Source organism: Panthera tigris, chromosome B2 (genome assembly GCF_018350195.1).
Source record: "Panthera tigris isolate Pti1 chromosome B2, P.tigris_Pti1_mat1.1, whole genome shotgun sequence".
Lineage (NCBI taxonomy): Eukaryota > Metazoa > Chordata > Mammalia > Carnivora > Felidae > Panthera > Panthera tigris.
In genome coordinates, this window is record NC_056664.1 from 4,226,815 (window position 1) to 4,248,677 (window position 21,863).

General features: G+C 47.3%; 1 protein-coding gene across 1 annotated transcript in view; it reads right to left on the bottom strand.

The window, feature by feature from the left end:
* Positions 1–1,225: 1,225 nt before the first annotated feature.
* SCGN (secretagogin, EF-hand calcium binding protein) overlaps positions 1,226–21,863 on the bottom strand; it is a 35,208-nt gene continuing 14,570 nt past the window's right edge. The window contains exons 7-11 of the mRNA XM_042985569.1: positions 15,026–15,081; positions 10,451–10,496; positions 10,153–10,212; positions 8,143–8,211; positions 1,226–1,354 (exon numbers count right to left, since the gene is read on the bottom strand). Of these exons, the coding sequence (XP_042841503.1) occupies positions 1,226–1,354; positions 8,143–8,211; positions 10,153–10,212; positions 10,451–10,496; positions 15,026–15,081 (360 nt within the window). The remainder of the gene's footprint in view (positions 1,355–8,142; positions 8,212–10,152; positions 10,213–10,450; positions 10,497–15,025; positions 15,082–21,863) is intronic.

Below are 21,863 nucleotides of genomic sequence, written 5' to 3' on the forward strand. Positions count from 1 at the left end.
ATTATCTATATGTTTGAGGGAAGGGATACCTGAGGGGGAGGAACCAGGTTAGGGCCGGGGCCTGCCATTGAGGGGAACCCCGAGACCGATGGAATTTCTTGGGTTATGAATGGCTCGGAATACACCATTCTACGCTACAATTTTTCTGAATTACTTAGAGCATTAAACTTGAAGTTCCTCTACGATCTGGCATGAGGTAGGGATGTTTTAGAGAATAAAGTGGGGCCTGCCTCACGTGAGGCTCTCCATACCTGCCCCAGGTGAAGCAGCCCCCTCTCATGGGGAGTGTGTCAGAGCCCCAGGAGTGAAGGATCAGGGGCCCGAGGGGGGCCCTGCAACCTGCAGAGGGGCCCAGACCCTCAGGGGCATAGAGCGGGACTTGGGGATCAAAGATTCTCTGGAGGGCACTGTTGGAAGGGGAAGGGACGGGGTGGGGAACAGAGGCTTGCATTACCTGGGAACATTTTCTCCAGATTTCTGTCTTCTCCCTTCTGCCCACGTAAGATTTCAGAGCACTTAAGAGCAAAAGCTGGCCCAGGTGCAGTGTTCTGGTCTTCTCCACGCAATGAATAAAAAGTGATCACTGGCCACTCCTACGTTCGTGCAAACTCAGCCGCCAGGGCATCCGAGGACTATGGAAGGAAGCTGGCAGAGACTCCACTGGGATCCCGCCCTTCTCTCTCTTCCTCACCACACCCACCCCAAGTTAGAGACGTGACCGGTCTGTCGGACCATCCGGTCCAGCATTTCGAAGGTCACAACGCCAACACAATGACCCGTGCATCTTTGTTTCCAGCTACAGGTTTATTTCCACGACAGAACTGATTTGTAGAAAATCACAGGACCAACACAGACGCCACTCACCACTCAGAAAGCCCACAGGGGGAGCACAGGTATCGGATGGACTCCGCCTCCCCTGAGCCCCTGGGGCCTGAGGGAGGCCACGCAGGAGCGGATTCAGCAGGTGGTTAGCTGACTCTCTGGGGGGACAGGAAAGCCCAGGTTGGGGGGGCGGGAATAACACAGACACTGCAGGGGGTTCTCAGTGAGGCAGGAGAACACCATGGCCTTAGAAAGAAGGCCCTAGGACCCCCCCTCTTGCCCTAAAACACCACACCATTTGTTACAAAGCTTGCCCCGGTGTCCCCAACAGCAAAGCACAGATACAATTTTCCCAGCAGGAGCTCAGCAACATCCTAAGAGCAAAAGACAAAGCATTCGGGGCTTATGGGTTGATTTTCAGCCCAAGACACAAGGCGAGCTCGGACTTCTGAATTTTTCCATCCTTGTTCACATCACAGTGGCGCAGAAGAATCTCCCGGAACTTATCGAGGTCCGCTCCACTGATGCTGGGCTGAGGACAGCAAAGGGAGCCTGTCAGGAGAGGGGCTGACGGTGGCCCCACCCTTGAATGCCGCCCCCTCCCCGCCCCATGCTCACTATGCTCAGGGGACAGCCTGCCTTCTAGGGAGGCTCCGTGCAGACAGGCCGTGGGGGTGGTCCCATCTCGTAGGCCCACCGAGTGTTGTCAAGGGTCCCGCCAACACGTTTACCTCCCAGCATGGCTATTTGGGCGAGGGAACCAGCCCCACATCACTTCTCTACGGCTCTAGGGAGAGCCTGCCTATTTAGGCCATGACAAAGATATTTTGCCTTGGAGCAGACAGTTGTCACCACGGATGCTGTCTTGCCGCATGATGAGAGAAGACACATTTCACTATCTCCCCGTGGGAGGATTTTGTGCCTCTGATTTTAAAAAGGGTTATAACAAACGAAAGACTGACTAAAACAGGATGCCACCGAGCTGCGGACATAGGATTTATTCCAAGGCGTATTTGGGGGCTAAGAAAACACTGTGATACGCACCAGACAGGAAAATAATTTCAAACTCAAAAGGCCCGCATGGGGCTCCCGGGTGGCTCAGTCAGTTGGGCGGCCGACTTCGGCTCAGGTCATGATCTCACAGTTCGTGGGTTCGAGCCCCGCGTCAGGCTCCGTGCTGACAGCTCAGAGCCTGGAGCCCGCTTTGGATTCTGTGTCTCCCTCTCTCTCTGCCCCTCCCCTGCTCGAGCTCTGTCTCTCAAAAATAAATAAACATTAAAAAAAAAAAAAAAAAGGCTGATATGGAACACATTGTCAACACGTTCTCCTTGTCGGGGCTCACTCGGGATACTTCCCTGGGTGTCTGTGACAGGCAGGTAGAGGTGTGGCCCAGGAGATGGCCTAGAAGTCCTGAAAACAGCAAGCTACACTCCGTGGCTCCATACTGGGAGCTCCTTTCTTATGCAAAGTGGGGACTTTTTGGTTTTTGGCATCCTCAACCTCTCCTGCCCCAGGATCCTCTTAGCAAATTCCCATGCTTAGAAAAGACTTGGGCGGTAGTCATTCACACATTAGCATGAATTAATCTCCAACTAGTGGCCCTCTGCCCCAGGATCCTTTTAGCAAATTCCCATGCTTAGAAAAAAGTTGGGTGTGGGGCGCCTGGGTGGCTCAGTTGGTCAAGCAGCCAACTCTTGGTTTCGGCTCAGGTCACGATCCCATAGTTCATGAGTTCGGCTCTGTGCTGACAGTGCAGAATCTGCTTGGGAATCTCTCTCTCCCTCTCTCTTCCTCTCTCTCTGCCCACTCCCACTCATGCGCCATCTCTCTCAAAATAAATTTACAAAAAAAAGAGAGAGAGAGAAAAGACTCGGGTGGTAGTCATTCACACATTAGCATGAATTAATTTGCCAATGTATTTACCTCATTCAAGCTATTCTAAGCTCTCTTTTACTAATTTGTTTACTGCAAAAGGAATTATTTCCTTAAAGGGAGTGGAAATATTTTGTGAGGGTGTGAATGTGTGTTTGGGGGTGAGGGTATGAATGTGGGTGTAGGTAAGGGAAGTTTCTTTCGACCTTTTGAGTTATGCTTTTGTTTTTTCTTTTTTTTTTTTTTTTGTTAATTTATTTATTTTGAGAGAGAGAGCACACAAGCAGGGGAGGGACAGAGAGAGAGGGAGAGAGAGAGAGAATCCCAAGCAGGCTTAGTGCGGAGCTCTGTGCTCCTTGGGGCTTGATCTCAAGACTGTGAGGTCATGACCTGAGCTGAAATCGAGTCACTTAACCCACTGAGCCACCCAGGCACCCTTTGAGTTACGCTTTTAATGTTTGACAACTCACTAGGAGTCAGGAGACCCAGATGCCACTGTTCAAAAATGTTTGGATCATGGAAGACAAATCACCGGAAGTCACCGGGGGCCTCAGCTTGAATAATAAGTCACCAGTATAAGCACACACGGGGTCTGGGTCTAACGGTTCTACACAGAATGATTCTAACCTTCAGAACAACCCTATGAGGTTGTATTTACTATCAACTTTAAAAAAAAAATTTTTTTTAACATTTATTTATTTTTGAGAGACAGAGACAGAGCGTGGGCAGGGGAGGGGCAGAGAGAGAAGGAGACACAGAATCCGAAGCAGGCTCCAGGCTCTGAGCGGTCAGCACGGAGCCCGACGTGGGGCTCGAACCCATACACTGTGAGATCATGACCTGAGCCAAAGCCGGACTGAGCCACCCAGGTGCCCCTACTATCAACTTCTAATTTACAGATGAGAAAACTAAAGCACAGAGAGGTTAACTAACCTTCCCACCGCCACACAGCGGGTACATGTCCGAACCAGATACGAACTCGGGCAGGCGGTCCCGGAGCTCATCTCTTTACCACACACCCTGCCGCAGCCTCCGTGTAAAAATGCATTGTTTTAGTTTCTTACCCACCTCCTGGGAAAGTGTGCAAGTGGATCTGGAGTATTTGGCTGAACAATGCTTATCGGTCCCCCTTGAATCCTGGGCCCTAGGGGAACCTTTAGGGCTGGATCTGTCTCCTCGTGCCTGCCCGTGATAAGTGCTCCATTACAGCCGTGGAATCCGTGAGGGACTGTCTGCACACGCCGTCTTCCTGTTCCCGCGTGTGCCCTCCCTTCCCTGTACGCCCCGGGTCTCCTGAAGCAGTGAAAGGGGAGGCCCGAACCCTGTCTTCCCCGGTCCCCACGCTGGAGTCAGCATCAGGACGCCAGGCCCGGCCTGCGCCCCTTATGGCCCCTAACAGAATTATGGCTTTGATCGTGGCAAGTGCTTACTGGAAACCGCTTATGATAGTGCTTCCGATCGGAATATTTCATTAGCAAGCGCCTCACTCTCCAACCGTGCAGTGATAACGTGTTCCCTGTCGCCACTCTGTTTGTCGGCCGTGCTGCTGTCTGAAAACACCGAGGCGACGGGTAGAGGCCAAGGCCTCACCGCCTAAGACCTCGGCCAGGCCCTTGCCAGCCAGGCTCGGATTGTCTGGAAGAGGTCAGGGTAATAAAGGCCACCTCCAGCACCAGTCCTGTCCCACGTGTCTTCGAATTATCACCCGCCATTGCATGTTTTACGATGGAAAGGGGGGACTGGTTGGTGTCCTTTCAGGGTCATTTTGCAGGCAGCCAGAGGTGCCCCGTCCGACAGTGTGAAGTCCCCTGGAGGGCGGCGATCACAGGGGACCGCGCTGTGACGGGAGGAGCTTAGGAAGCACATCACCGGGTCCCACAGCCCCAACACTGGTTGTTGGGGATGACAGTGCCTTTCCCTTGCCTCCTGTTGTCTTTTCTTAGAAGTCTGTCACTCGGGATGGCAGCACGTTAAGTCACTAACATCCCAGTGAGAAAAATACATACATATTCCTGCCTGCCCTCTTCCTTGATAGAAAGCCTGGCTCAAAATGAAGCCATTGGCTTTCTGGTGGGGTGGGGAGAAAGGACCCGAAGAAGGGAATGGGTGAACGCACACGGCTCTTTCTAAAATGTGACAGTAGGGGGCGCCTGGGGGGCTCAGTCAGTTAAGCATCAGACTTCAGCTCAGGTCATGATCTCACGGTTTGTGCTTTCGAGCCCCGCATCGGGTCTGTGCTGACAGCTTCAGATTCTGGAAGCTGACAGCTTCAGAGCCTGCTTCAGATTCTGTGCCTCCCTCTTTCTCTGCCCCTCCCCTGCTCGCACTCTGTCTCTGTCTCTTTCTCAAAAATAAACAAACATTAAACAAATTAATTAATTAATTAATTAATGTGACCGTGAGTGCCACCAGTTTTAAAGTATGCAAATCCCTCGATTCCACGCCTGAGATAAAGCCTAAAACCCAGACAAGATGCACCTACCAAAATACTAAGTTTTACTTTGAGTCACAAACAGGGTAAACAGTCTAAATTCCTAAGAGGAGCCCCATGTTGGGTGTAGACATTACTTAAAAAAAAATCAAATGAAATATTTAAAAAATAAAAAAATAATAAATTACTAGTAAAAGAGGAATGTGTAGGTAAGTTCTATCTAACCACAGGTAAAATCTTCTACAGACACTAAAACAGTGACTGTAAATGAGAAATGCTTATCCGTGGAGCTCAACCCATGCAGAATATACCCAGAAATGAAGTCTGTTAATGGAAGGTCTACTCAAGTGTACAGATCATGCTTCTGTCTTTTCTCTACTTTCAGATTTCTCTCTGTATCATTTTTATCATTTAAAAAATGAAAAGAAATGAGAACATGTGTGCTACGGGCTAATAGCTCTTTGGAGGGGCATATATTAGATTCAATCTCTTGGGTTAAGTATTGTCCTCCCCTTGCTAATCATCTTGTCAACAACAGAGAAAAGCAGAAGCAGTGTCTAGCAGGATAAAGAAGGAACTTTGGGGACCCCAGGGCAGGACCTCTCCTCCCCTTCAGGCAGACCTCCTGGTCACCTCTGGCATCCCTGTATGTTTGGCTTCTAACGTTACCATTCACACTTCTACTCCTTGGTATAAGCTGAGCGTCTTGAATGTCTTGCCTTTCTACTTTCTAGCTTAAGGTATAGATTCTCCCGTTGATTTTCATGCCATGCTGAGGGACCTACAGACTCTTCAGAAATCTTGTGCAGAAATTATTGGGTCATATCCCCCAGGACCTTGCCGTCTCATCATACTGACAGAGGACAGCCCTGAGCGCCATTTTCCAGAGGTCAGGGAAAGTGGTGTTCTGGTAACCAGATAGTCTTGTTAATACAAATTCAATATATGTATCATACGTGGTTGAAAGAAAACAAGAATGAGAGGCTATGCAATAAGCTTACGTCAGGGTCATTATCGCAAACATCAACGATCCTGACCAAGACTCTACACATAGAACCTGAGCCAGCTCAAGACCTCCATGGCGTGCTCGGATAGTTGCTTTTAAAACAAATTCCAGATATTGTTTGTTTGCTTGTCCTGTGGTCCTTGATGAGAAATATCAGATTTATCCAAAGATTCTCCCTTGACAACATACTTCAAATTATACGGTGAATAGTTTTTAAGCAACGCAGAAGTTCTACTGGGAAAGACCCAATATAGATATGTACCTCAGTTATCTGGCTTCAGAGGAGAACTTTAATAATTAACTACTTTGTCCCCACTTTTTAGCTCAACAAATCAGCCCTTGTCAACTGCTTTTGTACTACTGACCATGGTCTCACTCAGTCCTTGAAAACCCACTCTCTTAACTTGGCTGGTACTTATACAAGAGGAACCGTTTTGTTGCACCAGAAATAGAAGGGCAAGGACAAGAGTGATGGGGATCCTCTGGTTTCCCATGGAGGCGATTCGAATCTATCAATGAGTGAGGCAAATGCATGTTTTGGGATGGTCTACGATTTTCCCCTTCTCTTTGATTTTCTCTGGAAAAACGTCTTCCCTACTCTGTTGCTAGGTTAGGTTTTACTTCTGTGTCTCCCAGTAACCTTTGGAAGTCATTGCCAAACGCCGTGCCAATCACAAGGGTCTGTAGGCATGTGAAGCCCCTGAACTGTGCACTTAGGTGGCCTGGCTTCACTGCTCAGAGGAGGCCATGTAGCTGAGAAGCAGGCTCAGCACCCGTGCATCTATCAAAAGCAAATTAAAACCGCGGTTTGGCAAAGCCTACTGCCGTGCGACTTTAATGTCCCATAGATAATTGCTCAGTTTCTATTACAGGAATCATTCTGGCATTAAAGAGGTAATAAGTACAGTGGGATTTTTCTTTAGCAATCAATGTAAAAGGCACTACCACACCAATACCCATGCACCATTTGGCTGGGCAGGTGCCCGTGGAATCTCCCAGCGGGGCCAGCACGCGAAGGGAGTGTGGAAGAGGCAAGGGGCAGCGGGATGGGGACATCAAGACTCAGGAGGTCAACAACACACCTCTGTCATCCTGATTAGAGATCAGAAAAAGATCTCATTCACTCCTGCTCCCTCACAGTACGTGGACTTCCTGGAGGTTTACGCAAAAATTGGTAAATTTTTAGGAAATTTTCTGCTGTGAAACTCCACAGTTTTAATCAGGTTTTTAAACAGGTCTGGGAATCCAAAACCAGTTAACAATTGCTTCCATCTGGACCAATCGGGGCAGAAACACTGTGTCCTGTATTAACCTCAAAATATCTCTAAGGCTAGGAGAGTGTGAAATTCGGTGGCTACAGGGTCCCATAGAAGAGCTGCAAAGTATCTGCTTAACTAGATCAGGCAGCCAGTCAAATACAGTTCACAGGGATCTCAACGGAGATTGCTTGTTTTAAACAGTCTACACTATATAAAACAGCTTTGTGATGTAGATTATAATCTAAATCCTATCCGTCTGAACCAGGACAATGTCTTGATAGATAAGTAGCCAAAATTTTAGGCTGGGCGTTAGAACAGCCCTGGGAAGATGGGGTGGGGGTGGGGGAGGGGAGGAATCCCAAATATGGGATTTATTTCATGAAATTAAATTAAAAGGTTTTAGGTATTCTAACAACCAAGTCCAGGGGAAAAAGCCCTTCTGTAATAAAGCGTAAAGCCATAATGTATACACTGGCACCGTGTTTCCATGGTGAAATAGATGGCTTTTTAGTGATGTTATTAACAAGAAACTTCTATGGGGGTTTTACTTCATTGAAGCTACAGATGATCTTAAGAGAGAAAGGGAGACTTGTCAGGTCTCACAGAAGCTCAGAGTTGATAAATAGACTATGTCCCTAGACCTTCTCTGTAGCATTAATCGTCAGCCCCACTGATGCTCAAAAATAAACAGTGGAATCCATCAGAATGGCAACCCCAACCCACGATGGATCTCTACGGCCTCGTGAAATCACCTGGACCAGCTCCATCATGTCTTTGACAAACCCGTCCACTTCCGGGCCTTCCAGAGCTCCAGTTTTACTCTGAAAGATAAAAGATCCAATCAATCCAATATCATTTACTTAAGTCCAAAAGCTAAAGAATAAATTAGGCGAATCGTCCAGATCAGTATTCTTTTGTGACTGCAAATAGGTTCAGAAATGGCACATTCCAGGTAGTTTCTCTGTGCAGGATGTGAAATGTTCCACAGAGATTAAAAGAATGAATTGTAGGGGCACCTGGGCGGCTCTGTCAGTTAAGTATCCGACACTTGATTTGGGCTCAGGTCACGATCTCGTGGTCGTGAGTTCGAGCCCCCCATCAGGTGCTTGGGATTCTCTCTCTCTCCCACTCTTTCCTCCCTCACTTCCCCCTGCTTGCCCTCTCTCTCTCGCGCGTGCAGGATAAATAAATAAACTTTAAAAAAATAATTAATTGTCAGTAACTACCCCCACATAAACAAATGGGAAGCAGTAGTTTTGAGGTCCTTGGCTCTTACAAATAGCATTAACGTGATATATACTCACTTCATATGCTTCCCAAATATTAAGCTTCAGTTCGGACTAAATTTTCACATCATACCCATCTTGATAGGCTGAAATATTTTTTATTTTGCTTTATAATTTAGCGAGGGCTTGATGATTATTAAAATGTAGATTTTATTTTTTTATTTTTATTTTTGTAACCTATTTTAGAGAGAGGGTGAGCACGTGAGTTGGGGAGAGGGGCAGAGGAAGAGAGAGAATCTCAAGTAGGCTCTATGTTCAGTGTGGAGCCTGACGTTGGGCTCAATCCCATGACCGAGAGATCAGGACCTGAGCCAAAATCAAGAGACGCTCAACTGACCGAGCCACCCAGGCACCCCCAAAATATATATTTTAAATCAAGAATGACTAGACTAAAATTATTTGGTCTGTACGTAAACTCTTAGTTTTTCTACTCACTATATAAAAAGGTCTATGAAGTATAATACATACTAAAATATTTCCATTTCTTCTCTAAAGTCCCAGTTATGACAACCCATCCATTCTTTTCAAGTTTGCTTCACCTTGAACCTTTAGCATATCATTTAAAAAATCTATTCCCTTAGTGTATTTGCCAAATACAAACATAATACTAGCTACCTGCCAGGCACCCTTCTAAGAGCTTTACAAATGTGAAATCACTGAATCCTTGTAACAATCCCGTGGAGTAGGCAGTATTATTATCCTCGTCACCCTAACTTTACAGAAAAGGGCAACGAGGCACGGGGTGGGTGGGGAGGGGCAAGGAAACTACCCAAGGTCACGTGGCTAACAAACCATGGTTCACACCCAGCTGATGGTCACAGAGCCTATACCCTTAAACACCCGGCTGCACTGCCTCTTCTGGGTGATGCTCCCTCCTGCTCAGAATGTGACACACAGATGTCCAGTCTGCTTAGTTTCAGGACGGCGTCTCCTTTGACTTTGCCTAACGTTCTCATTTCTCTTCCTTCTTGCATTACCCTACCTTGTCAAGAAATGTGATCTCTTTGTCACACTTTGTGCTTTAGAATTATTATTTATTTCTTCTCTAAAGAAGGACTGCAGAATCAATCCTACAAGAGAAGTAGCGATTATGTCAACCAGGGCTCGCTTTGCCTGTACTTCTTTGGGTTAAATGTGGTTTTGAACTTGATTCTTTATGTTTCACTCTCGAGCATGCTATTCCAGATGGAGATTAAAGAAGGAGAAGCCTTCTCCCAGTTTGGATCCAAAGAGGGAAAAAAAGTGATTTTATTCTCTTCTCAACCATAAATACTCCTTTTGTCCATTTTAATGTAGTTTTCAGAAGTTTGCATAGAGAAGCTGAGGGGTGACATACATGTAGGACTGCTATTCGTCATATAAGTTCAAGGTCTGATGGGTAGGATGGGTGGGTAGGACAGACAGGATGACCCCATATAGGGCCAGACAGGCTTGCTACCTCAAAAGGGCCAGCACAACACAAAGGGGCACACTTACAACGTCATAGTGGGCAAAGATTTTCTCAAAGTCCCTCTTTCTTTCCTCAGTGGAACAAGCCTGTGTGTGGAGAAAACGGTGTGTTAGTCCGGCAACAGGAAGCTTCCATTGGACAATTCTTCCGGGGTCATAGGCAACTTCTATAAACTTTGAGTCAATGACCCCTTAATCCCTTGATTTCAACAGTAAGCCTTTTTTGTCTCTAGATAACTTAAAGTAAGACAAACAGAGGCCTTCCTTTCTTCCCTCCCTCTCACATGGACGACACAAGCCCACCCAGAAACATGTCACTACTTACATCCATTTTAAATTGGAGAAGGAAGTTTTCCTGAAGAGCCAGAATCCTAAATGGAAAAGAAAAAAAGAAATTAGTCCGCGTGAAAATCTGTCCGCTCTCAGTTACAAGCAAATCCATAACTCTGGGATGAGGAAAGGGCAGGCAATTTCCAGATTATTCTGCAGAATAGGGGAGGTGCTTGAAAAACAAGAATTTATACGTTATAAAAACAAATTAAAAAATTCACTGGGAGAGACGTTCACAGGGATTAGTAGTCGCCAGAGAGAGATTTTTGAGAAGGCATCTTGGTGGACAATGGCAGAGTAAGTGCTTAGGAAGACTCCCTCCTCCATAACCACAATGAGAAAACTGCTCGCCCTCTCCCCCCAAAAAAAGTCAAAATACCTTTTTCACAATTCTAGATGTTAAAGTCTTGTAGAAATCTGAGGAGTGTTTATCTTGGAAAAATGGCTAAATCTCGGTAAGAACAGTGGATTTTGTGCATTTTCACTTCCTTCAGCCCTCCACCCTTCTCCACTCCACTGTAAATGAAGAGCCCACAGTCCCAGGGAAAAAGAGCATTCTAGCAGCAGCTAATGCGAGCAGAATGGAGTTGGGGCTCTTTCAAAGCCCAGTTTCCAAAGAATTACCAGTATGTGACTTCTCCGATGTTCTCGAAAAGACCCCACTTGCAAGATGCACTTATTTGACCTGATTTTGAACTCACCCAGTGAAAAAGCCTTTTACCTGGGAGGATTTGTCAAAAGCAGTGAATTAGAAGCAATTGTTTGAGGTCAGAGCTGACGGCAGTGGTAGACAAGAGTCTGGGTAAACAACAGGCTAACTAAAAGATTAAAAGGAAAAGCTGGAGGAATGAGATGTCTATAGGGTCTTCTACAAATTCTGACATATTTCTGGGAATCTAGAGAGCTTCACACATGCATGGGGCCACATCTATGCCCAGGACTGGGTGTCTGTGCAGGAAAGACCAGAGAAGGCCCTAAGCTCTCGCCTGTGGCTTATCGTCAGGCTGTATGCAAGCAGGAAGTGAAGGCTAAGGCAGAGTTGTAAGCTGCCTGGTTGAGTGTAGATGTGCCCCAACCTGTACACAGGGACCCTCAAAAAACAGTGGGAGACATCTAAGGAATCTTTGTGCAATCGTGAGCTAGCCAAGCAGAGACTTAAGTGTCTACACATAACAAAGACACAGATTTTACAGGATTCGTTCAAAAAAGTCACTGGACAAAAAGGACAATTAACAACAATAAATGTGACCCATAAGAAATACTAAAGGGAATTCTTCAAGCTGAAGTGAAAAGAAACCAGACAGTCGCTTGAATCCACATGAAGAAAGAAAGAACCTCAGTCAGACATGAAAGGCCACATATTGTATGATTCCATGTATATGAAATGCTCAGAATAAGCAAATCCATAGAAACAAAGTAGGTTACCGGGGGTTGGCAGGTGAGGGGAGGAGAGTGTGATTCCTGGTCTGGGGTATTTTTCTGGATTTATGCTGCATTCAAAAATCATGCATTCACCGTACAGGGAAAGGTAGAAACAAAGTATCTTACAACAATTTGGAAAATATTGCTCTTCTGGATGCTCAGGGGAGAGAGAATTAATTTGAGCCAAGTAGAGGCTAGAATATTCTGGAACTCTCTAAGGAATCGTGTTCTCATCTGTTGGTTGGCACCAAGCGGCCTAAGTTATGTTGCCAGTCAGAGGACATATACTTGAGAGGTGCTTGTATGTAGAGTAACAGCGGTGCCTTCTAGGGCTGGGAGTAGAGAGAAGAGTCCCGCGTATAAATTAAAGGACCTTGTTATTACAGGGGGCCCACCTGGGTAATCCAGAATAACCCCCGTAAGGTCTGTTAGTCAGCAACTTTAATTCTGTCTGCAACCGTGGTTCATCCTTGCCACGTCACATCAAACGTTCACTGGTTCTGGGAGTTCGGACACAGACGTCTGTATTTTGCCTACCCCGGTTGTCGCTGTCGAGTCCCTTATCAAATTGGTTTTGAAACAATGCAGTAACTGTTTTGTTGCTTCGCATCTCCGTTCGGCACTACTTTGGTCCTTCCTTCAGTCCACAGCTACCCATCGAATCCTCCTCTATACGTAGCACCGGGCCACGAGAGCAGCTATTCAAGGGACGAAGGCGTACTTCCTGCCTCCTGGGTAGGACCATAGGAGGGGACGGTTGGCTCGCTGCAGGGGAGGGCTCTGGTTATGATCGTGACAGAGGGACTCTGACCTCCACAGTGGGAGGTCAGGGATGCCAGATGCCCTGCATTGCATGGAAAATCCCACAGAAGGGTGAATCAGCCCATATCTCACCTGACTTGGGAATGTCCAGGGAGCATTCATGTGTGTACCAATCCTGCTTATAATTATGTTTGAACCTAGAGCGGAATTACTATTTATGTGAAAATCCAGACTATTTTTCTCAAGGCATGCATAGTTTACTAACTGTGTAAATGATCCAGATAGCATACTGAGTCAGGTAAATTGAGGGCTGACTACACTTTGTCCCATCTGGAACTCTATCAGGACTTATTTATTATTTATGTCATTGTATTAGCAGCAACTGAGTTCCTGACGCACGAGTTGCCAAAAGGTCGTACTTGTATCCGTCAACATCTGAACTGACATATTCTTGCTACTTCTACACCAAAAGGTATAAGCAACCACCACTCTGTCATGCCTGCCCTGTGGTTGTATCTCCCCACCTACACTTGAAATATACCTTATTTTATTTTAGGTGTTTCACCTTATTTCCCCTTTCTGTGTTATAGTGTACGCATTATATTGTTTTAGCATTTCGGGCCGAGGTAGTTAATATTTTCTGCGGATTTTATTTCGGGAGTAAACAGTATCATAACCAATAGGGTAGAGAGCAGCTTTAGAGTAGTGGCACACTCCAGCCTCCAGAGGGCGCTCAGGGCTCCTAGACTCGCCACCTCTGAGACCTGCATTGAGAAAAGTGGGTGGGTGCTTTTGGTGAAGGGAACAATGAAATTAAAAGCTCTTGTTTTCACCCAGATTGTCATGTTTGGGGTCTTCCGGTTAGGATTCCGGTTAGCAGCTCTCAGAGTAGCTAGACTGACCTCCACTTGAGAGGAAGCCTTGCCTCCCTTGGCCAAGATAGCTTCAAGGAGTAAGGGGGACGCCGGGGATAAAGCCAAGGCCGCAGGGCTGAGATCCCTCAGTCCTCAGCCTTTGGGAGAGGCTCTGGTCTGGCTGGTATCTCCATGCCTCTTCTCCACAAAAGTGGCCAAAATTAGGATAACGATTCTGGGGAAAGGAGCCGAGGAGGACACAAAGGCTGTCTCACAGCTCCTACGAGGCCCGGAATAGAAGACCGTATAGAGTTTTGGGCTCGGTGTCCTGGTCATGACTAAGAAGAAATCCTTCCCAGTGCGTTCCCTTTTGCAGACCCCCTGCAAGAACTAACAGATGGACTGGCCAAGAGAGGCGGTAGCTGGTACAGGGTTTTGTCATTCTGAACTCAAGTTAATATCTGCTTGTGACCTTGCCAAGTTAACTCTGTCATTGAAATCACCCTCAGCCCTTGGACTTCCTCTCTCCCAGCCATACATGCTTCTGCCTTGAAGCCTATGACTGCTAAACCCTCTATCATTGTCCAGTCTACAACTCCATCCACCACCCCCCACCCCCACCCCGAGGCACCTGGTATCATAACTGCTCCTTCATCCGGGTTATATCCATGTGTTCTGGATCCAATGATTTCAACTCTGTCCATCTATTCAAAATATTTTTTTTTTTCGTTCTGTGGACAACCATAGCTTGTTTTGGGGTCGGTTAGCCTTGAGACAACATGCTGACATGCCCATCATGTACAACCCCGGACTTACAGATAGCAATTCTCAGGTACTGGGCTGCTTCTGCTGGCCCCTCCTCCTCTGCTCTGGTCTTCAGGTGCTGGGTGCCCGTGGAGGCTGCACCCACGCTGGAAAGCCGGCCAGCACAGCTGGAGTGTGGTTCAGCTGTCCTCTGTCCTGAGCTAACTTCTCAGCCTTCCCAGAGCCAGTGAATGGGGTCCCAGATGTATTTTTTCATGGAGTCCTCATGTGGGACCAGGAAGGCAAGGCTGGCCCATGACCCATCAATAAAATTTGATGAAAACCTTGTGTATTGTGCATTTGGGTGGGGGGAAGAGGTTTTATTATCCTTTTTTTAAATTTATTTTTGAGAGAGAGAGAGCTCATGTGCGCAAGCAGGGGAGGGGCAGGGAGAGAGGGAGACAGAATCCCAAGCAGGCTCCGCACTGTCAGCTCAGAGCCCGACGTGGGACTTGAACTCATGCACCGTAAGATCGTGATTTGAGCCAATATCAAGAGTTAGCTACTTAACCAACTGAGCCACCCAGGAGCCCCAAGAGCTTTTATTACCTTCACAAAGGGATCTATTACCCCAGAAGATTCAGAACCACTGCTGCTTACTTGGTAAGATGAGACTCTTCTTCAGGGTTTCAGGCAGGACCTGACCTCTGCCTTTCAGAGAGAAGTATGCATCATCACGAACCCTAGGAAGGTGTTTCCGAGTCTGACTCCATTCCTGTGCCACTCACCTTGCCAAGTCATTAAGATCCAACCGGCCATCCTTGTTTTTGTCAAAGATCTTCATCTGGAAGGCAGAAGGGGAAAAGATTGTATGAAGTACTTGTAACAGGAATCCATTCTGGAAGTTCCCGAAGCACTTTGATATCTTGCCCTTCTGGGCCCACAGCTGTCTAAACTGGCCACGGCCGTCTCACAGAGTACTCCCTACAGAGGACAGAGGAGATACCATTTTTCCACTGAAGGCAGAAGTAGTTGAGGATGTGATCTAGGGGAAAGTCTGCCTGTCCAGGCTTCCAGGATTGTAGGAAGGAAGAGAGGGAGAGGGAGAGGTAGAGACAGGACAGTCAAGTGCACAGATGTGTGACCAGATGTGCTGGAAGGGGGATCCTGGAGGGAGGAGGGCACCAGCTAAGGAAGGACAACACTGAGTGGAGAGAGTTGCTGTGGGTTGGCTTTCCAGAGATGCTCTGAACACCCAAGTGTTTGGATGCTGGGTTGAGATCCAGTGGACTGTGATGGGATGAGATGATGCTGGATCAGAGGGTGGGGAAGACCCCAGAGCCATGGGCTGATAAGAGGATGTACGTTAGGGAGATATTTAGCATGTCTGACTCCGTGTGGCTTCTGTTTCCCTCACTGCTGTGACCTGTCGCTGAGAGAAAACCTCTCTGCTCAGCCCTGCAGGTTACAGCTAAGATGTGCAAAAACCACGCTTTACCCAAAACCCACTTCACCCAAGGGGAGAAGGAAGTACGTAAATAATAACGCTATGTTTAAGATTTATGGGAATGCCATGACCAGATTCCTGTACACAAAGGTCAAGTGACCAAGGACAGAACAGTTTCACAACCTTCCTTGGACCCTTGTGGGCTTCTGAATGCCTACAGGCATCCATCACCTCTTGACTCCAACCTCCTCCCCTTCTCCCTCTTCCTAACATAAAGGAAGCTCACATTTCATGCTGAGAGGAGATGTGCTTTGAGACAACAGCCGCCATCTTGCCTCTCGACTTACTGGTCTGTCCTGTAGCAAGAACATGTGGACTTTGATACAGATGTGGCAGAGGATTAATGGCCCACATCCAGCAAGAGGTAAAGGATGGCTGCTGGACTAGCCTGTACTTCCCAATGGGCTAGCCAAAGCTAAGAGAACGGACTATGAGTTCACCACACACTTCCACTGTGAATACCAGCAAGGTAGCAGCAACCAAGTGGCCAAGAGGCCCCAGTCCGAGGACCAGAGGAGTCAGAGAGCCTTGTGCCCAGGGACCTCGGCTCCTCCCCTCCCCCACTTGGGCCCAAAGCCATTCTTTTTAACCTGATGCCATTTTTGCAGAAGAGTCCGGGTTGGATGAAGGTGACTAAGAAATCTGAGAGGCTCAGCTTTTCCTTTTGTAGAAAAGACTTAACATGATCCAAAGAGGATCCTATTTAAATCATAGGATCAGATGAGGTTTTAAACAAGATAGGATTAAAAGTTAAAATCAAGAAGATCGGATTAGGTTAATCAAGATGGAGGAGAGACATTTCACTGCATATTTGAGTCCTAGTGTGAGTGAACTTTGTGACTTCGCCACATTTAGCACAGCAGCTCTAAATGTATTTGTAAGAAGAGGCTATACACGGGGAGAGATGGGGTGAAGAAATCTGAGAGTATATGTAACCGATTTTTGCATTAAAAAACATATCAGTCCATCCTTCCTCCCTCCCTAAATCCAGTTTAGTTTTAATATTTGAAATGAATTTGAAAACCCATTTCTCTAAAACTTTAGCACCAAAAGTGTATGTTGCAGAACCTATTAAAATGCAGGTTATATTTTTATACATTTGGATATATTACACGTCCCTTTGTGTCCCTTAAGCATAAATTCTCTATCCCGTAAAAGTCTGACGGCAATACACTTGGCTAAAGACTGAGCCATGATTTTCCATGACACCACCATTACGAGACGTTCTATTAATAGAGAGCTAGATTATGTTGAGCTTGAAGCAAGTAGTAACTCACCTTGAAAGATGTGGGCCCATCTCCATAGCTGTACAAATTACTCAAAGGGGGAAAATACCTACCTTTTGCTCAAAACTGGCTTGAGGAACAACTGACCACCAATGTGGTAAATTATGCTTCTACCCATCAGAAAATTGGCCACGTGGTTCACCTGAGAAGTTCCGAGAAGTGGTCTGAGTCAGAGCTATGAATTGAGGGCCATCACCATTAGCTCGTATTTCAAACCACGAGGCTGGTTGAGGTCACCAGCAGAGGGAGGGTGGGCACAGAAGCGAAGAACTCTCGAGACTGGGTCCAGACATGTTTCACATCAGCGTGGATCAGAGAGCTGAGTGCCTACACCACAGGAGGAAGCCAGCTACTTGGATCCAATCCCGAAGGACAGGAGCCGGGACCAGGGTAGAGGATGGCACAAGTTTAACCTCATGTCTCTTTGTCTGCCATCGTCTGCAGATTTTAATCTGCAGGTTTACAATAGCTCAAGCTCCATGCTCTAATTAGGTATGTGAGCTTAACATCTCCCACATGTATTCACTTACATTTTTAAAAGCTCAATATTATCTAATGCTATTCTATTCAGACAGCGAGTCTTTCCTCCCGCCAGGTATTGGCAGAACCTCTCAATTAGATGTCATAATTGGATTTTGTTAATAGGTTGTTTCCTCCCTTGTCCAGAACGTTAATTAGGAGTTAGAATAAGATTAGGTCTGCAGACCTCAACTTTTCTCCTGTGATCGGGTGCTCTGCCGTGACTCATTCATTGTTCAGGCTTCAGACAGCTTTCAAAGGTGCCAGCCCTCGTGTGGCTCCATTTGAATTCATTTAGCAGGTTATAAATGAAGGAAGGCATTTAATGCCAAACCTTGGAACCAAATCTGTCATGCAGGGCTGCTCCGACTATATCTGTCGCTCAATAAAAAGCCATTACAGCGGCAGTAAGGTGATTTCACACTAGGTGGATCACTCAGGGCTAAGGTTCTAAAATCTCTTCTGAGAATATTGAATTTCTGAAAGTTAGTTCACCCACAGATCACTAGGGAAATGTAAAAAGTCTAAAAAAAAAAACAAAAACACTACAGTCCAGTTCCCAAGTCTGTTCATTGGAAAAGTGTAAGTTGCCTCTATAATTTCAGGAAGGAACATGAAATAGATTGGCCATAATCTCATTACGCTCATTCTAGTCTTCTGGTCAGAGTAGGTCTTTGGGTGAAAACTCTTACCTGGTTCCTCAACACTTACCTATCACCTCAGGGCAGAAAGAACCAGTGAGGGGCCACTCAGAGTTTGATTGATCACGAGCCTATCTTCACGGGACAGTTTGGATCGAAAAATGAGTGCTTAACCACAGCACAACCGGAAGAACCACAAGTTTTTGGCAATGAGACAGACACAGGATAACAGCGCAGTCTTGGTCAATGGACGGTCCTCCACCCAGAGACTCACAAGTTGGGTGAGACCCCTCCGATCCTCCTCAGCTGCTGTACAGGATTCCATGCTTCCAGGGCTGAGCTCGGAGCCATCAAAAACTGCACGTTGCCAGATTTTCTGCCTGCCTTGGGTTTTGTCAAACTGAAAGCCAAAGGCTGTGTGTGAAGAGAATCGCTCTGGGCGGGCAGCGTGGCCGGGCTGATGGGTGATGTGCATGGTCTCTTCAGCCAAGTGTTGGCGTTCCGAGCCATCCACGTGTTTCCTGCAGGCCCGGTCCCCTCCCTGACAGTGGGTTGTTTGAATGAGCCGACCCTGGGGCTCTCTGCGGTCACAGGCCACTCTCCTCCCTGGCTCCCTGCATCGGCTTATCTGCAGTCTCTTTCCCAGAGCAACTTTGTAGAACCCTTTCCTGTTCCCGTGGTCTCTCGTTAATTTGCTTCCTATTTTGTGTTTAATAAGATGTCAGCTCTTAGGATCCTTTCTGGACTTCAGGAGGAGAAAGATCCATTTTCCTAGGTAACGAATTCTGGTGCCACTTGATAGCATGAGCTCCCGCATTATCTTATCTTTAAAAATATTAAGAGAATCCTAATCTCTTCACGTGGCTTTGTCCTCACCTTGATCGTCTCTTCCTTCAGGAATTGTCCTCGCTTCTTGATCTCTCCATAGAGTTCACTCTTCCCCTTTTGAAAGTTTTCTTTTTAATGACTTAGTATTTAAACTTCTGGACGTGGGTACTGTGGTGGAAAATACGGGCTTCGGAGGTAGATGTGGGTAGGCATTTCCACCCCGCTGCATCCCGACTGTATTTGACCTGTTAAAGTCTGTAACCCTCAGTTTCTTCATTTATAAAATGAGAGGCAAAACATACTTATTTTATATGGTTGCTGTGAGAATCAAATGTTTGCCAAGCGCTTTGCACGGAGCTCGGCACAGAGCGGACGCGCAGTTATTACAATTAAAGCACCCAGTACGCGAGTAAATGCTGGCCGTGTCGCGGTGAAAATAAAGTGCCACGTGCACTCAGCTGAGACGGCATCTTGAAACAACTCAGCTTGAACTCTGTCCATCTACCTTTTCTTGTCCTGCCTTTGCTGAAGGTCTAGAACGGTGGCTTCATTGTAACCTACCTTATTTTCGAAAAGTCAGGAGAACCGGATCTCGAGATGGTCGATGGTCGATGGCAGTGACGTGCGCAGTGGGGATGAAAGGGAGCGGCCAGAGTGAATTTTTGCTTTTTTCCCTCCTCTACCAATTTTTCCCTCATCAGAAGACTCCAGAAGGTCAGGGACCATATCTTTCTTGGTAAGTTCTCCCTGAATGAACTCACATCTTCATTTCAACCAGTTAACCGGTCATATTCTGACCTGGAAGAGGGGCATGAAGAAGGTGCCGGCTCTGGTGACAGAGGGGGTGCTGTGGGTCACTTTGAGACCCCACTCCTCAGCCCAGAAAAAGCATGTCAGATTCAACTTCAGGAAGTTAGGGGTGTGAACTCGGAGTCCACTGGGACACATCCCGGGCCTGCCTTACTCGGATTGTCTTTTTCTATTTGCATTTCTCTTCCTCCACACCCTCCGCTCTCACCCCCCACTCCTGCCTTCCTGCCCCTCCTACCTCTCGTCATCAGCATGGGGCTCCAGCCGCCCTGTTGGGTCTGCCCCTGGGCTCAGCACAGCCCATACCCTGCCTGGCGGGGACCCCTGTGGATGAGTCTCTGGGACGAAGGACCCCAGGGAGAGCCCTAAGGGATCAAGCCCAGTACTCCCGAGCACTCCTTCTGGCTCTGTCCTAGAGGGTCTGGTGTACAAAGAGGAAGAAATCAAAGGAGAGTTCCAGGACACCAAACATAGCTTGAGGAAGGGCGGATCTGTGCGATGGGCCATCTACGAGGCTCCCCGAGGGGGAGCATGAGCCTTACTGGAGGTGGAGGCTCTCAAGGAGGGTCCCCAGAGCAAACCTTGCTTTTGTTGTCCTCGTTTCTTCTGAGCTGGCTGTTAGGTAACGACTCCAAATTCAGTGCTGACAATGGGCACGGAGTAGCCTACCGTGTGCCAGGCCCTGCCGCCTGCCCTTGCCCTAGAGGAGTCACTGGCTAGTAAAGAACAAGTGGTGAACAAGTGATGTCCGTGCTGCCCTTGACTCCAGCTGACTCATCGGCAATCCTGTTGATTTCCCCTTCACAATGCTTCTCATCTCCTGTGCTGCCCCACCCCCTCCCAGCTGCCACCCTCTCTCACCCAGATGGCAGTGGTGGCCTCTTCACAGGTCTTCCTGATTCCCTCCTTGCCCCTCTGGTGGCTCTCTATCTCACTCATCGTCACACGTTCTCACAATGGCTAAGAAGCCCCACGGGGTCTGGCCTCCGTTAAGTCTCGCCCTTGAATTCTGTGCTCCAGCCACACTCGTGTCTCCCTGTCCTTGAAGGCCGCAGGCAGGCTACTGCCCCAGGGTCTCTGTGCTTTGCTGTACCCTCGGTCCTTCCTCAAGCCTCACCTTCTCTAAGGGTGAAAATTACACTCCCCAGCCCCCGATCCTAGCTACCTTGCTGGCATGGCCATCCTTCGCCCTGTTCTACTTTTTCATCTTTCCCATGACACTCGTTACCCCTGTCATGCGATATCATTTATTATTTATTATGTTTATGGTTATTGTCAGTCTCTCCTTTGTCTGGTTCGCTCGCTGCTGGATCCCCAGTGACTCGAGGAGTGCCAGGGGCATGGCAGATATTTAGTGGATATTTGCGGCCTGGGTTAAATGGGTGACCGATGTGAAGACAATGATATGGGACCCCCAGGGGAGAGGCACCTGCATCCACTACAGAAGAAGGTTATGGAAGGTTTTCTAGGCCAAGATGATGTCTCACTGAATCCTGAAGGACAAGCAAGAACCGGGAGAATAAAAGTAGGGAAGAGAATTGAGCCATGTTACGTGAGAACGTAGCCGTTTAGTATTGTAGTTGGAGGCGGAGGGCCTCGGATTCAAAGGCAATCAAAGAAATATTAGAAACATCCTGGCGATTCTAAGTGAGAGTATTTCATCTTGTAGTGCATGTTTTGGAAGTTAATAAAATCAAGGTTACAAACAACCGGTGCTGACGCTGGGTTGGATCAAGGATGGAAAGTGCTCATCTGGAAACCTAACCTGCTTGTTATTCTCAGGCAGTTACGGTGACCTCCCCCTTTCCATGGTATTTACCGTGCTGGCAGGTGCTGCTGGAAATCAGGTGGGAAGAAACCTCGAGATTTCCCTGCGGCCGGGAAACTGCTTCCTGCTTCTAGATTTCCCACTTTGCTCTTTCGTGCTGAGTGTGTACTCACTCAGGATCTCGAACACCATATGTCTGTTATTAAAAGAGGTCCAACATACCAAGAAGCCGAATTATTTCCTTGATTGAGATCCTGGCCTGGGGTT